The 15922-nt window shown below is 50.3% G+C and overlaps 1 protein-coding gene and 1 long non-coding RNA gene across 3 annotated transcripts in view; one reads left to right on the plus strand and one right to left on the minus strand.

Moving 5' to 3' along the window:
• The first annotated feature begins 5271 nt into the window (after positions 1-5271).
• Positions 5272-8005, plus strand: LOC144299966 (uncharacterized). The gene is made up of 2 exons (XR_013366634.1): positions 5272-6716; positions 6916-8005. It is a non-coding gene; the product is annotated as an uncharacterized LOC144299966 (long non-coding RNA).
• The window catches only part of GCN1 (GCN1 activator of EIF2AK4), a 59346-nt gene continuing 50841 nt past the window's right edge, over positions 7418-15922 (minus strand). Inside the window, exons 52-58 of one of the 2 annotated variants that reach the window (XM_077875876.1) lie at positions 14794-14987; positions 14539-14653; positions 12275-12371; positions 11770-11918; positions 11206-11313; positions 9207-9425; positions 7418-8195 (exon numbers count right to left, since the gene is read on the minus strand). In XM_077875876.1, coding sequence (XP_077732002.1) covers positions 8070-8195; positions 9207-9425; positions 11206-11313; positions 11770-11918; positions 12275-12371; positions 14539-14653; positions 14794-14987 — 1008 coding nt within the window. In that variant the 3' untranslated portion in view covers positions 7418-8069. Of the gene's footprint in view, positions 8196-9206; positions 9426-10797; positions 11099-11205; positions 11314-11769; positions 11919-12274; positions 12372-14538; positions 14654-14793; positions 14988-15922 lie in introns of those variants that run through there. The other variant, XR_013366628.1, reaches the window with a different exon arrangement.

The raw sequence follows: 15922 nt of genomic DNA on the forward strand, positions 1-15922 counted from the left end.
TAAGTGTGGTGATGTCAAAAGAACATGGACTTGATGACCCTGAGGTCAGGAGTTGCATACTGTACGAACTGAGGCAGCCAGGCGCCTCAAATGCTAGCTTTGAAATCCTGGCTCTATCCCTAAAAGCTTTGAGATTTAGGGTAAGTCACAGCACATCTCAGAGCCCATTTCTTCACAGAATAGTTGTGAGGATTAGAGAGGTTTGTAAATTGTCTGGCACATACAAGCATGAGATAAACAGCAACATGCTGTTAGCCACAACCATTTTGCACTGACTCATTCATACTTTCAGCCGTTTGCTATTGTAGATACCTGTTGCACACATTTCCAAGGCAGCCTCCTGATATCTGGCTGCAGGATACTTTTACTCAAGTGGAACAGAGGGGCACCTGGGCAGCTCTGTGGTTAAACATCTGACTCTTGATTTTGGCTCAGGTCGCAATCTCAAGGTCATGAGATGGAGCCCAGTGTTGAGCGGGGGTGGGGAGGGGGCCTTACCACAGAGTCTGCTTAACTTTCTCCCTCTTCCTCTGCCCCTCCCTCCCTTGAGCACATTCGCTCACACTCACTCTCTCTCCCCAGAATAGGAACCAATCTTTAAAAAAAAAGGTAGGGCAGAATTGGCCATTGTGAAGACCAGATTCCTGACGTGCCTGTACCTGTCTTCTGGAAAGCAATAGGCATTAATCATTTATTCAGTAACTGTTTATTCTATGCCACAGGTTGTAGAATAGAGCCTGTTCCCTCTAGGAGCCAATAGTCTTGTCAGAGGTGAGACATGCTTGTAAGGAATTAAAAATACAAGACAATGCAGTAGATAAAACAGCTGTCAAATAAAGGAGTCTAGACTTCAGAGGAAAGAGAGCTATCACTTTTAGCTCAAATGATGGGGAAGATTTCATCATAAAGACTTCATGATGGAATTGGAACTTAACAGCCTGGAATGACAGGTGTATTTAGACAGCTGCTGTCACATTCTGTAAGAATCCAATTTTGGTTTTGAGGGGGAATTCCCTATAGGCCAGGATATGTGCCTGGTGTCCCCCAAATGAAATGGAGTGTATTTCCTCTAGAAACATTGGTCGGGTTTTTTATTTAGCTAATTTTTTTAGGAGGGTGAGAGTGGGTAGAAAGAATCTCAAGTAGACTCCAAGCCCTGCATGGAACCCAGCGTGGGGCTCAATCTCACAACCCTGAAATCACGACCCTAGCCAAAATCAGGAGTCTGACACTAAACTGACAGTCACCCAGGCGCTGCTAGAAACGTACGTAGTTTTGCATTTATTTAAACAATTCAGGGATCCCTGGGTGGCGCAGTGGTTTAGCGCCTGCCTTTGGCCCAGGGCGCGATCCTGGAGACCCGGGATCGAGTCCCACGTCGGGCTCCCGGTGCATGGAGCCTGCTTCTCCCTCTGCCTGTGTCTCTGTCTCTCTGTCTCTCATGAATAAATAAATAAAATCTTAAAAAAAAAAATTCAGTGGTGTGCTATGTTCTGGTAGGTGCGTAGGTAGATAGGTAGATAGAGATAAAGAGACGGAGAAAGAAACTGTAAATGTACAAAGACATGAACTGCAGGGACCTGAAGTAGACATCCGTATGCGCCACTGATAGGAAACTTGTCCTGCTGTTCTGAACAGCCAGTTTATGGATGAGATTCTGCGGCGCCACCTGCTTGCATGGCAGAAACTCTAAAGGGGAGGCGATGAAAGTTTCTGAGCAAAGGAGCAATATCAACATACTATTTTAGGAAAGCAGTCTAATGCAAGCACGCAGAGTGGATTTCTGCTGCTGAGCTTTCAAGGAGGTTACCGCTGAAGCCCAGATGTGAGGGTAGCAGCAGGGACAGATGCAAAGGACAATATGCAAACAACAGTCCACTAGAGAAAGCAGCATTGCAAAAAACAATCACAGAACATACCTGGCAACTGGATTCGTTTGCTAATTCAAAAAATACTTGTGCGCCTACTAAGGTGCCAGGCACTGAAGACCTAACATGAGCCAAATAAGGCCCATCCATCCTCATGGAGCTTTTGAATATCGGGGGCATCTGGGTGGCTCAATCAGTTAAGTGTCCAACTCTGGATCTCAGCTTGGGTCTGGATCTCAGTGTCGTGAGACCTGGTGTGGAGCACACTTAAAATATGTGTCTGAAGAGAAAGGAAGAGTGAGGGCAGCAGCGTGCAGGGGTTCATAGGAACAGACAGTGACACCATGGAGCAGGACGGTTTGCTCCTTGTTCTGGAAGTTGGGTGGTGAAGGAAGAGAGAAATGGAGTGGTGGTGATGAGAACAGCGGGGCCGAGTCATGTATATTTCAGGATCACAGAAGCAGAGGATGAGCACCCGGTGGGGAGTGAGGGTTGAGTAGTAAGGGTTGGACATGGGCTAAGGGCACTTTATTTTTTTAAAGATGTATTTATTTAGACAGAGCATGAGAGGGGACCTCAAGCCTGAGGCCTTGTGACAGCCAGCAGTCTCTCCAGGGAACGGTAGGAGAGATGAAGGGTGGTGCAGCAGAGGCCTGCAGAAGAACCTGTGAAATCTGGATTTCAGGCTGGCCAGCAGTGAAATCTGCAGTTGCGAGAGAGGCAGACGTGCTGCGATCCTAAGTAGGCACAAGTGGGTGGCAAACAAGAATTTAGAGCAGGCAGGTAACCTGAAGACAGGGACTTCCAAGAGGAGCCACAATGGGACGTGCCCAACATGCTGGCCCAAGAGAGAGAGAATAAAGGAAATGTTGATGGAACTGGAAATTGGCTTGATCCCAGCCCTGCGTACCTGGTCGCACAGAGAGACTTCCAGTGGCCTTGCCCTGCCCTCAGGTAGCCCCCAGAACCAAGTGAGCACGAAGTCCCTTGATTGCAGGGACCATCATGGTGTTCTCCAGGACCCAGCACATGCATGGCAGGCACTAGGGTCTGTTGCATTAAAGTGAAGCCACACACAACTGGCAGAGTTTGAAGGAACATCAGAAATAATGCATTTGAACTCTCTCGAGTTTGCGTTATATGGGGCTTGGGCCAAGTATGGGGCCTGGCACCAGACCACAGGGTCAGCCCCTCACCCTCTGAACCAAACACTTCAGTAGGATTTCTCTCCCCTCGTCTTTTGGATTAGATCAGTGGGGGACGCCTGAGTGGCTCAGCGGTTGGATGTCTACCTTTGGCTCAGGGCAGGATCCTGGAGACCCAGGATTGAGTCCCACATCAGGCTCCTTGCAGGGAGCCTGCTTCTTCCTCTGCCTCTCTCTGCCTCTCTCTGTGTGTCTCTCATGAATAAAGAAAGATTAACGACAACAACAAAAAAAGATTAGATCAGTGGTTTTCAAAGTATGGCCTGGGGAGCCTAGGACTCCGTAAGACCCTCTCAGAGGACCTGTGAAGTGAAAACATTTCCATAATAGTGAGATGTCCCTTGCCTTTTCCACTCTCACCTGCTTACGAGTGTATAGTGAAGGCTTCAAAGAACCCATGTGCTGTGGTATTGCAACAGATTTAATGCAGAAGCACACATGAAAATCCAGACATTAAAGATAGATGTGAAAAATGTAAAACAATGCCAGTCTCCTCACTAAAATAACTTTAGTTTTGGAAGACTTAGTTCTATCTCTTATGGTTACTTATGGTAACATGTAACAGGCTTATTTTTTAAAGGGTACAATTTATAAAAGCTAACCAGTTTTGATGTCTGCAGTGTAAGTATCAATAAGAGATGTATAAGCAAGAGCTCTTTGCAGTTTTCAATACTTTTTCAAAGTGTAAAGAGGTCCTGAGGCCAATGTGTTTAAGAAATGCTGGATTAGATACTGCTGTACCCCAGCTTCCCACCTCCCTTTTGGATGGGAGTCCAAATGGTGAGAAGGATCTAATGTAACTTCTGACTGGCTTATGCCATCTCAACCAGAGAAATCAGTCTCAGAGAAGGTGACAGGGGCGTGTGTTCCATGCGGGGCCCACACAGGAGTGTTGCACAGACACCCCACTGAGGGAGTAATCCTTGGACCAGTTCTTCCAGTTCCCTGAGCTTCATTAATATCAACACTATCTTTCCAGCCACACAGGCTGCGGGGAACCCTCCTGACCCAACTGAGTGGCCACTCAGAAAACCCAGTACAATAACTGGGCTCCATCTCTTATAAAAAGTGAAACCCAGTCACTCCACAGAACCACATGCCAACAACTTGGCTAGTGTCTCTTGTTGAATTCACCTCAGATTATTTTTACAGAATGACCCTGGGGCCTGGTGACCAGTCTATCAAGAAATAGAGGTTTTTCCCAGTTCTGCAAGCCAGCTGGCTACATGATCTTAGAGACACTCCTTTCCATCTGTCTCTCAACTTCCTTCCTCCTAAAATAAGGACCAGCTCCTTCTGGCCTCCCAGGCTCTGCTCGAACAATGATGTTAAAGGGCTTTCCTGCCCGGGGAACAGTGAAGACTCATCCTGGTGCTTAGTGCACTTCTCACGCAGTGTCTTATGTATCCAAACACAGTAGTTCATCACTTCTCAGAAAGAATCTGATTTTAAGTTCAGAACTCTTTAACTTTCAGGCTCAAAAAGTTACCAAGGCATCTGCAGATTCTGGGTCTGACAGGAACTCCTGAACAAGAGCCCGGGACTTGTGACACGCTGTCGTGGTAACAGTACTATGGCTCAGTCTCATCCCACTGACATGGCTTGTTTCAATGCTCATCATCCACCAAGTGAGCACCTCCTGTGTGCTGGGCCTCGTGGGGGGTGTCATCTCACTCCCTGCAGACAAGCCAGTGACTGTCCTGTCACTGTACAATGAGGACACGTGGTGTCCCAGGTGAAGGAACATGCTCCAGATCACCTGGCTTAACATCAAGTGGTGAAGCTAAGGTTCCAACCTCCTGAGAGTTCACACGGCTCTGCAACAGTATGCCATGTGAACAGAGCAAAAGCGTGCTCTGCGTTTCCTTAAAAACTTCTCAGAACCTAGACCTTGTGGGGAGGCTTTTCCTGTTTCTCCCTATTGTTCTAATTTAGAAGGCTTGAAGCAATTTACCACACATTCATACAGATTCATACCTAGAAAAACATTCCTAACTCCTGATCTTGTTTCAGAATCTGCTCTCAAGTAAAATGATGTCTCCAAACCCCTATAAACAGAAGAATCAGTTCTGCAGGTCCCCTGCCCCTCTCCCAAGTGGGCAGGAACCTCCCAGTAGGTTTGATTCCTAGAAGGATGGGAAGCATGTCACAGTCTCCCATATTTTATTTTATTTGCTTATTTGTTTTAGTCTCCCATATTTTAAAATAATCTTGATACTCGTGATTCCAGAGGCTCCCAGGGTTAGGTGGAGTGAGAGTTTAGTTTTCCCTGGGTTAGCTAAGGGCACGTCATTTTGTCGCTGCCTTTTGGCTACGTGAAGAGAAAAATGGGGGTGTCTTCCCTTGAGGACCACTGGAAGTCATAGAGAGTAACTGTCTTATAAAGCAAGTCTCCTGTGAATGGGGTGAGTGAGGTATTGATCAGCCAGGACGGCGTCTGGGTAGAGGCCTGGGCCCGCCACTCAGAGCCGCTCGGCCACATACTCAGCGTGCTGCACCAGGGCGGGAAAGCGCTGGAGGCCTGGCTACAAAGAATGGAAAATGCTCAGGCCTCACTAGCAAGCACCGAAGAGCAAAGCCAAGGATATGTGCTCTGGGGACAGACTGCCATTGATTAGCCCTATGACCGCAGGCGGATGCTCACTCTCTCCAATTCCCTCCTCTGGAAAACAATAACCACATAGAACCTACTTCATAGGTTGAGAGGATTAAATGAATAAAATGCCAAATGTCATCGATTATAATCACTATTTTAACTTTGAGAACAAGAGATTCTTAGAGCTTCGATGCCAAATCCCTCATTTTACAGATGAGAAAACTGGCTCAGAGAGGTCGGGTGGCTTGCCAGGGGCAAAACAGCTCTACCAATCACCAGGGCAAAGAGCTTTGCTTCTCCGCTGTGGAGTGCCACTTCCTCCAGTGTTCAGACAGGGCTGCTGTTCCTAGGACTGCCAGGCCTCCTCCCTCTGGGCCCACAGGGACCTTTGGGCTTGCTCCACTGTCAGGCCTAGGACAGCCCCTCGAGCCCACTTCCCAGGAGCCCACGGCACCCCACCCCCCCTGAAGATTCAGGGAATGCTCTGGGAGACTTTGAGTCATCTCTGAATCAAACTCCATCTTCCATTCTCAACAGAGATTCCCTTCCTCCTCGTTTCTGGAACTGGAACCTGGTGTTTTTCCTTTGGATCTTGCTGAAGGTCTTCTACTTCTCAGCACATCAGGCTTCCCTCCTGATTTCACAGTGGGGGCTAAATGCCAGAGATGGACAAAGCATCTGTTCTGAGATCCTGGAGGACATGCTGAAGACGACAGCCCTGAGCTTCCGGAGCTTTCTCTGCCTGCCCAAGGCCCCCTCACACACAAATTGCATGTACCTCCCCATGGCTGACTGGCAGAGGCAACCACAGCTTGCTGGACATATGCCCCTGGCAGCTGAGGAGACGCTGATGACCATCTGAATCCCAGAAGCAGGGAACAGTTGCCATAGCTACCAAAAGCTGCGCCACCCATTGGTTGCTCTAGCTCTGGGGACTGACTCGGCTGGTCTCAAGGCTCCCCGCAGTCCTGGGAGAGTCTGCAGTTACGCTGAGCCAGCTGAGCCCATGCCTGCTGCAAGAAAATAGGAAGTCCTGTGACACAGAAGGTTCGGGCATAGAAAGCAGGGATTTCATCAGAAGTATCTTGGAGGTCACCTTGTCTGACTCCTCAGAATTGCTGAGTCACGGAGCTACTTTCTATCTCTGCTGCATTAATAAGCCTCGTCTTGCTTTTTTTTGATACATTTTAGACCTTTTACATACTGAGTTTGCTACCACCACACTGAATTTTCTTTCCTTTTACAGCTCTGGCCAGTCATTTCAATGGAGGTTTATTCTATATTGTGACTAAGGAACAGCCCAGAAAACCTTGCGTCACTGGGGCCAGAGGGGTGTGCTCCATCAGACAGGACATGTGGATCACGAGCCTTCTAAGAACCAAGAGGAAGGAAGTCATTCATAAAGGAGGCAGATGCTGAGCTGGAACTTTGCTTCCCCCCCGCCCCCCGCAAGTCCTCTGACTACAGGAATGTGGTTCTTTCTTACTGCATGGAGGGGATGGACTTCTCTTTAAAATTTGACTGTCAGAAGCAGCCCACCTTTCTGAGTCAGGACAAAACAGGCAAGTGGCTTATTTGACCCCTGCATGCTCCATACTCGGTGAGATCACTGGCCTGGCTGCACACTGCCCGAGGCCCAACATCAGGACAGAGAAGTGTGTAGATTTCTGCAAGACTTGCTAGAACAGGAGAGACGCCCAGAAGCCAGAGCACAGCCGACATTCACAAGAACAGTTGTGAGCCTTGCCTTATTCCTGATGCAGAAAGCTTCATGTTTAATGGATGCTTGGAGATTTTTTTAAAAATCTGCTTATGTTAAGATTAAATCAAAGCCTTTATTAAACATTCCTCCTTCAAACAACCTGCATTTAAACCAGTACCCCTCCCCGACTTGTGAACTGCCAGGGCGCTGTGAGTGTCATGTTCACCCGACAGGGGTCAGATCCATTCAGGCCACACATTGTAAAGCCAGCCACGCCAAGACACAGCACCCGGGCCGACCTCCATGGTTCAGTGCCCCACTCAGGATCTAGGCAAAGGCTAGTAGCACTGGCTCCCAAAGCAGAGCTCAAGCACAGGGGAAGGGGAACCAGAAGTCTGACCCCTCGTGTTCCAGACCTAGCCATGCTTAGCTGGATTATCAGCTCCTGGCTACCATTTGGTGAGGCTCACACATGTGCTTTTTCGTCTCTTCTCCAAAGAAAAAGGTGAGAGATGAAGGAGGCAATTTTGAGTTGTGTGTGGGTTTGATTTAAGGCTTTGGCTGTGGTCTGTTGAAATATTAAAATATTTTCTGGGAACTTTCTGCCATCTTCTAAGCTCCTCATCAGAACAAACGTATTTTCAAAAATGAAAACATTGAACAAAGAGGTGGAGCCCAGCGGGCGGGGCCCAGTCCCATCAGGTCAGAATGGTGTCATCCACCTGCTCCATGGAGTCGGCCTGGCTGGCCAGCTTCTTCAGGGACCGGCGGTTGCACTCATTCAGCACCTCCAAACTGGCCACATCCAGGATCTTAGAGAGGGCCTATGGGGAAGACGGAAAGGAGATGTAGTCAGAAAATTTGGCTTCGGGTTTCTCCAAGCCAAGGCAAAAACCAGTTAACCTCAGAACTAGATGCGTTCTGATGGAATCTGACAAAATAAAGGAGTTTGATAGATCCCTGGGAAGCCAAGACAACTGTGCCTCATGCTTTTCCTGTGCTGAGATGGGGTGCACCTGGGGGCAGGGAGGGTCTTCAGTGCTTTAAAGGTGACTGGGGAACAGGGGGTGCCTGGCTGGCTCGATTGGTGGAGCATGCGACTCTTGATCTTGACGTGAATTCAAGCCCCATGTTGAGTGTAGAGATCACTTAAAAAAATTTTGGGGGGCAGCCCGGGTGGTTTAGCGCCACCTTCGGTCTACGGCGTGATCCTGGAAACTCAGGATCGAGTCCCACGTCGGGCTCCCTGCATGGAGCCTGCTTCTCCCTCTGCCTGTGTCTCTGCCTCTCTCTCTGTATCTCATGAATAAATAAGTAAAATCTTTAAAAAAAAATTTTTTTTTTTGTAGGATGCCTGAGTGGCTCAGTGGTTGAGTGTGTCCCCTGGCTTAGGACCCTGGGATCCAGTCCCATATCAGGCTCCCCACAGGGAGCCTGCTTCTCCATCTGCCTATGTCTCTGCCTCTCTCTCTTATGAATGAATAAATCTTAATTTTAATTTTAGTTTTTTGTTAAAAGGTGCCTGGGGGTGGAGGAGCGCATGAGCAGGGCTCTGGGTTTCACCAGGCAGTCTTCCTGGGATTGGTTTCATAGGTTTGGGTGCCATGTAAGACTTTATTTGGAGAAAGGGCTCTGTTGCTGAAAGAAGCCTGAACGCCACAAGAACAGAGGATTGTTTTTAGGTACTAGACTAGTCACCTGACCACAATCTGCCCCTAACATTCAGCATAGGGGGTGGCTGAGCAAAGTGTGATACTTGAAGATGCCTCACAGAAGGAGCCATTAGCCAAGTGCCCACAGCAGGCTCTGGGGAGGCTGCCAGCCTAGGTGCCCACCTGAAACACTTCTTCACCCTGCCGCATCTTGAGGAGGTTGACAATTGCCTGGTCGCTGTAGGCCCTCACGACAGTGTTTTTATCCTTGGTGTTGTCCAGAAGAGCCTTTAGGATGGGTTTGATGGCCTGAGGGTCCAGAGGAGGCAGTGGGTCCTTGTTTGCCCACCAGATCATCTTCTCGGCTACCAGCCTGATGTCACTGGATGGGTTCTGCAGACACTGTGGAGAGAGCCAGAAGCTTTTAGTCAGGTACATCCAGTCTGTTTCTCAAGGAAGCCCAAATTTCCACCCTGACACTCCCTCCTCGTCTGGAAACTGACCCCACGGCTCCTTCCCGATGCCTTCCGTCCCCCTCGTGGGTGATAGACAGGCTGTGACTGGATGCCTCTCTCCCACCTTCTCTCATGCCACTTTTGCTCACTACTCCCTTTTGCTCACTACTTTTGGCCCACATGGGGCTTTCACTTCCTCAGACACACATGCTCCTTCCTACCCTCGGGGCTCTGTGCTGATTGATCCTACCGCTTGGGATATGCCTGCCCCGCTTGGGATATGCCTGCCCCGAGGCCTCCCGTACTTGGCTCCTCCTCCTCCTTCAGGCCTCAGTTCAAGTGTCTGCCCTTGGAGGTTTCTCCTGATGACCCCTCTCTAAATCAGGAGCCTCCCCACCCCCACAAGTTTTCTGTTGCTCTCCAACTCTGCAGATCTGGTCTGCCCTGTGCACCTCTATGCCCTGAGGGTCCAGCCCAGCTGGGCACACAGAGGAGCCTCACTTGATAAACACGGAAGTAGAGCTGTGTGCAAGGTGAAGCCGTCACACAGGCTCAGTCTAATGGGAGCCCTGAGAACTTTCAGCAGGGCTCTGGGGGTCTCCAGGAACCTCACCACTCAGATCAAGGTCTGTACACCAGCAGCACTGACTTCACCTGGGAGCTGGTTACAAAGGCAGAGTCTCATAGGTGGCTCCGCCTCTTAATGCAGACTCTGGTTCTGAGGGTGTGCCTGCTGGTGTTTGAGAAGCATGCAGTAGGGGCCCCACTGGCTCCTGGGCTTCCGTAATTGGGGCCCTGCAGCCACCACAATAACCATAATAAGTGCCATACAAGCAAAAAGAAGGCAGGGAAGAAAAGATTTATCAAGATTTGAACCCAAGTCTATCCCAAAGCTTACTAAATCCAGATGCCTAGAGAAAATGCCTAAGATAGTGGTTCTCAAAGTTCTTATGTGCAGAATACATAAATAGCTCTTAATACTTCAGTATCAGAAAAGAAAGAATGCAATTTTAGGAACCGTAGAAGATTTCAATAAACACTCCATCGAGTGAATGTGGGAATGGCTACTAAGCACATAAAAATTGTTCTACAGGGGCACCTGGATAGCTTAGTCGGTAAAGCAGCCAACTTGACTCTTGGTTTTAGCTCAGCTGGCAATCTCAGGGTAGTGATATTGAGCCCTGCAATGGCCTCTGCACTCAGGTGTGGAGTCTGCTTGAGATTCCCTCCCCACTCTACCCCTCCCCTCAATCATGTGTGCACTCTCCTCCACTCTCCACCGAGGAGGAAGCCCAGTGTGGAGCTCCTGGGATCATTACCTGAGCCGAAGGCAGATGCTTAATTGAATGAGCCACCGAGGTGCCCCAAATAAAATCTTCAAAAAAAAAAATCTGTTCTACATCATTAGCCATAGACAAATGCAAATTACGATGTGATACAACAGAACACATTTGAGAAAGGATAAAATTAAAACATGTCTTTTAAAAAATATAAAATAGTGGTTCTTGATTTGCAGTCGCAGGTCTACTTGAGAATTTGGCAAGAAGTCAGGCACTCTTCCAGAGAAAAAAAGCAAACCGAGCCACTCTTGTGTTCCACGCCCAAGGGTTCAGAGATGTCCTGTAGGTTATGTGCAGAGAACTCCTGAAACACATGCCAGTCTGACAGCACACTCCTAGTGTTCTTCGGTCATGGGTCCTCTCACAAGCCAGCCTGCCCCCACTCACCTTAACGAACAGGCTGGAGAGTTTGGCTGGCAACTGTCCTCCTCCTGTCTCAATGTGATGCTTCATTAGGAAGCCCATGCCCCGGATCCCGCTTACCGCAATGGGGATCTGTGGGGAGAGGAGATAGTTAGACGGGGCGGCACCCTGCTCCTTCCTCGGAGCAGCAGGGACAGGCTCTTTCCCATTCCCAGGAACCTCCAGGACCCTGGCCCCTCACACAAGCAACCCTTCCACACATACAACTTCACATCCAAGACTCCTTGACAGCTCTCTTGCAGACAGGCTGCCCTGGCTATAAGGCAGACAGAGCCCGTGTCTCTGCTTCCCAGGAATGAGGTTCAGAGACCTTCTGACCCAGAAGGGACCTCTAGATGCTCCCACCCAAACTCCTTATTCTTTACAGATGATAGAACTGAGGCCCAAGGGCACAGAAGGTTATTGGCAAAGGCAAAATTCGAGCCCAGGCCTCTCACCGCCCCAACCTATGTTGCATCAGCCAGCCTATGGTAGTGGATTTTGGGCTAGGGAAGGGGGAAGACAGGTCTGGTGGCCCCTAAGCCTTACCCTGTCTGCCATGGCATTGCTGAGGATCATGTCCTGAACTTCACTGCTATATCTGCCCACACAGAGTCTGCTGGGAGCCACGTTCACAGCCACGGACAGTGCCAGGCTCCGCCCATGCCGAACCATCCAGTCAATGCCAGACACATCCGCTGAGTGGAAGGACACAACTGGGTCAACGTGCACTTTACTGTAGGCCCCTACCACCCATGACACCCCCAGACCTACCCCACCTAAGCCTAGCAGAAATCCCTGTGAACACTGCCCATGGAAAACCCTCCCCCCCCCGCCCCCCGCCCACCCAACGTGGCAAGTTAAGGAGAGGTCTCTCTCAAGCTGCTCCAGACTTGCAGCTGTGTTCTCTGAGCAGAGACACAAGGGGCTACAGGACCCACTGGAGACTCCATTTTGTTTCAAGGGCTCAATTCCCTAGGAGAAGCTAGCTGCTAGACAACCCCTCAAGGCAAAAGGGAGACAGGCCCTGCAGGGGGTCCCCCAGGGGACCTACCCAGCAAGCACTGCTGAAGAACAGCGCTGAGCTCCTCTTCAGTCAAAAAGGCACACAGCTCACCCAGGCAGCCGGCTGAGGAGACGCGAGTATTGTCCTGACAGAGCACAGAAGCGAATGAGGCAGCATGAGCCGCTCCACCAGCTCCAAGGTCAGCGGGGCCAGCCGCTGTGCCCAGGATGGAGGGCCGGGGAGGTGGCAGACCAAGGCAACTCGGGAGCTCTACGTCCTGTCCTCACTCCAGGCACTTTGTGCTCCTGCTGCCAGAGCAGGACTGCCATTCATGGCAGCCGCCGCTGGGTGTGGAGTGAACCACCACACGCCCAGCACTTTGCTCAATTATAGAAAACTCCAGTGTGTGCATATGGTAATTGTCATCATAACAGCAGTAATAACCGTACTGACGTAGCACCTTCCTTCTTGAAAAGTCGGCATGTTTTCTGTGTATTATCTCAATCACTATCAACAGCCCCGGGAGGCTGAGAGGGGCACAGAGAGGGGAGGCCCCTGCCCACGACACTGGACATCAGCTAGAGAACTGCTCTGGGCTCCTTTCCCTCCCAGCACTCCTCCCAGCCACATTGTGTGTCATCCTATGTCCAGAGCGACACCCTGTTATCTCTCTACTGTGTTGGTCCCCTAGTTCCACCTTCATTATTTTGGGTTTGTCCTAGGAAGTCAGAATGAAGCCAGCCACTCATCAACCCAAGGAAAATAAGTGAAAACTGAGCACTTTCTGTCAAAATCAGCCAGACAGCAACCTGCTCCTTGCTGCTCCTCCATAGCCAGCTAACTATGGGAGAGTGAGGAGGTGGGTTTTAAGTTATGAGTTATTACTAATATGCACCAACCTGATGTGTCTCCCCCCAAACCAACCAACCAACCAAGCAGGAACTAATGACCTGCTGAGAGGCTAATGCCAGGATGGCACCCTGGCTACCACTGATCCATGGGACGTTCTGAGTAGGGAGAGAACAGTCTGACCACAGTTTGGGCCTCTGAGCTCCAAGCAGAAGCCCAGGTGCCAAGCAAGGCTAAAGCTGGCTCTCTCTGACACCCACTCTCTCCAACAGGATCTATTTTAAGCTTCACTGTGGTGAAATGCAAATTGGCCTAAATACTAACTTTTGCTTACACTGGGCACGGCTGTGTAAAAACCCTGACAGGCTGTGACCAAAGGAAAGCAGAGTCTCCCATCTGTACCCTGAGAGAAGGTGGGGGCTCCAGTTGGAGAGCATCAGCTGGGGACTAGGCTGGACTTCCTGAGCAGGGTTAAGCCCAAGAGCAATCAGGGCCAGGCCCCTATGGGCACATACCAACGTGCAGACTATGTGAACCCCAAGGCTCACTCCAGACGTTAGCCCCACAGATGTAAAGTAGGTCGCACCACAGAGGGCTAGCTGTCAGAGGAGAAAGAAAATTCTTATCCATAGACTGACTCAACCCACAGTTGGACCTGCCACAGCGCTGAGCTGCCAACAAGTACTTAACAGATGCTTCTAGGCTGGAGAAGGAAGGAACTAAGACCACAGGAGAGGTCACAGAGCTTGGACTCGGGCTTTGGTCCCACCTCTTGCTAGAGGGCAGCCCTGAGGGAGTCTCGCCCTCTCCAACAGGGCCAAGACCTCCCACCTGGTGTCCCAGACCCCAAACTCCGAGTTTCTTAAGGGCTGCAACAACACTTGCCCCACCTCTGTGCTAGGCTCTTTGTCTCAGCAAGTGTTTCCTGAACCAATACACGAACTTCTTCGTTTTACACGTGGGGAAATGAGGGGCAGAGACAGAAAAAGTGGCTTAAGGTTAGACGGCAAGTTCATGAGAGGCCTTTACTTTCCTTACTGTGAAAACCTGACCTTTCTGTGAATCAGAACCATCAACACTACCCGCCCCCGTGTCCCTCACAACTGAACGCTTGGCAAACCATAAGGGGCAACAGGAACATCAGGAATGACTATTGGGATCCCTGGGTGGCGCAGTGGTTTAGCGCCTGCCTTTGGCCCAGGGCGCGATCCTGGAGACCCGGGATCGAATCCCACGTCAGGCTCCTGGTGCATGGAGCCTGCTTCTCCCTCTGCCTATGTCTCTGCCTCTCTCTCTCTCTCTGTGACTATCATAAATAAATTAAAAAAAAAAGAATGACTATTACCATCGAGTGGGTGGCAGCTGTACCAAGTTCTTCTAACACAAACCAGAGACACCAACCAAAGCAAAGAGAAGGGGAACCAATGGAGCCCACCAGCCCTGCTATCCACCTGCAGTCATACCTCATCGTGTCCCAGCATGCTTAGCAGGAGTGAAACAATGTTCTTCCGAATGACCACGTCCACTTTGGCCCCTGCTCCCTGAATCACAAACCTCAGCGCCTGCAGCATGGTGTCCCTACAGAACCAATGCACTCAACTTAAACCCTTCCTCTCCTTTACCACTGCTCCCACCCACATAGGCCACCCCGGCCCTGGGAGGCGTCAGCAGCTGCCTGGCCTCCTCATGGCCATAGCATTGCCCCAGCAGCACCTCACCTGACACCCGGGTCTTCCATGACACGGATTCCATTTAGGAGCTCTGTGAAGAGGGGGTCCACCTTGATATGGATGGAGATGAGCTTCCCTAGCGCGTCAGCAGCCTTCAGACGTACCCCCCGATTGGAGTCCTGCAAGGCTTTGGTAAAAGTGGTCTGTAGCTGGGGCAGAAAGGGCTTCAGGGCAATCCCAACCTGTTTGAGAGACCCACACATGAAAGCACAGCTGTGGTAGAATCCAAGGCCACAGCAACTACAGGCACGAAAACAATCATAAACCACCATGGGCGGAACCAGCTCCTTCATGAAGGCTAGAAATAGATATTCCACAAGAGAGGACAGCCAGCATGGACAGGTTCTGCTCAGTTCCATTTTCAGCATCCTTCCCTAAACTGGGAGGAGCAGGAAGAGGACCACCAGCACCGCCACCACCACCACCACCACCACCTCCAAGGGAGCCATCAGTTGGCTTTAGTGGAGACCAGTCCACATGGACTAATGACATGAAACCTCCATCTCCATATATATGAAAGAGCAGGGCAGGGACACCTGGATGGCTCAGCTGGTTAAGCAACTGACTTAGTTTTGGCTCAGGTCGTGATCCAGGGTCTTGGGATCGAGCCCCACGTTGGGCTCCCTGCTCAGTGGGGAGTCTGCTTGTCCCTCTCACTCTGTCCCTCCCCGGGGAGGGGAGGGGAGGGGAGGGAAGGGAAGGGAAGGGAAGGGAAGGGAAGGGAAGGGAAGGGAAGAGCAGGGCCGGGCCGGACAGGACAACGGCTGTCAGCCCTACTGAAGGCCTTTTATAGCACCAAGACAGGGCAATGGACTAGATGCATAAAGGCAGATGCATCTTCTGAACAATCGATATACAGGATAAGCGGCTAAGCACTAATATGAAGCCCTCAGAACAATCCTATGAAACAAATGATCTCAGAAAGAGATCCCCTCCCAAGACTGAAGATTTATCCACTGCTAAATGGGATAATCAAAGTAGCTACTTGAAGGTGGGGAAATACTGGGGTCAGGGGTTACAGGCTGCTGGGAGGCACACTATGGAATGAATCCAGTCTATCGGAGGTAGGAACCATCCAGCCATGGATGACATTGAATTATGGCCCAAGAGACAAATT

Source organism: Canis aureus, chromosome 27, assembly GCF_053574225.1.
Source record: "Canis aureus isolate CA01 chromosome 27, VMU_Caureus_v.1.0, whole genome shotgun sequence".
NCBI lineage: Eukaryota > Metazoa > Chordata > Mammalia > Carnivora > Canidae > Canis > Canis aureus.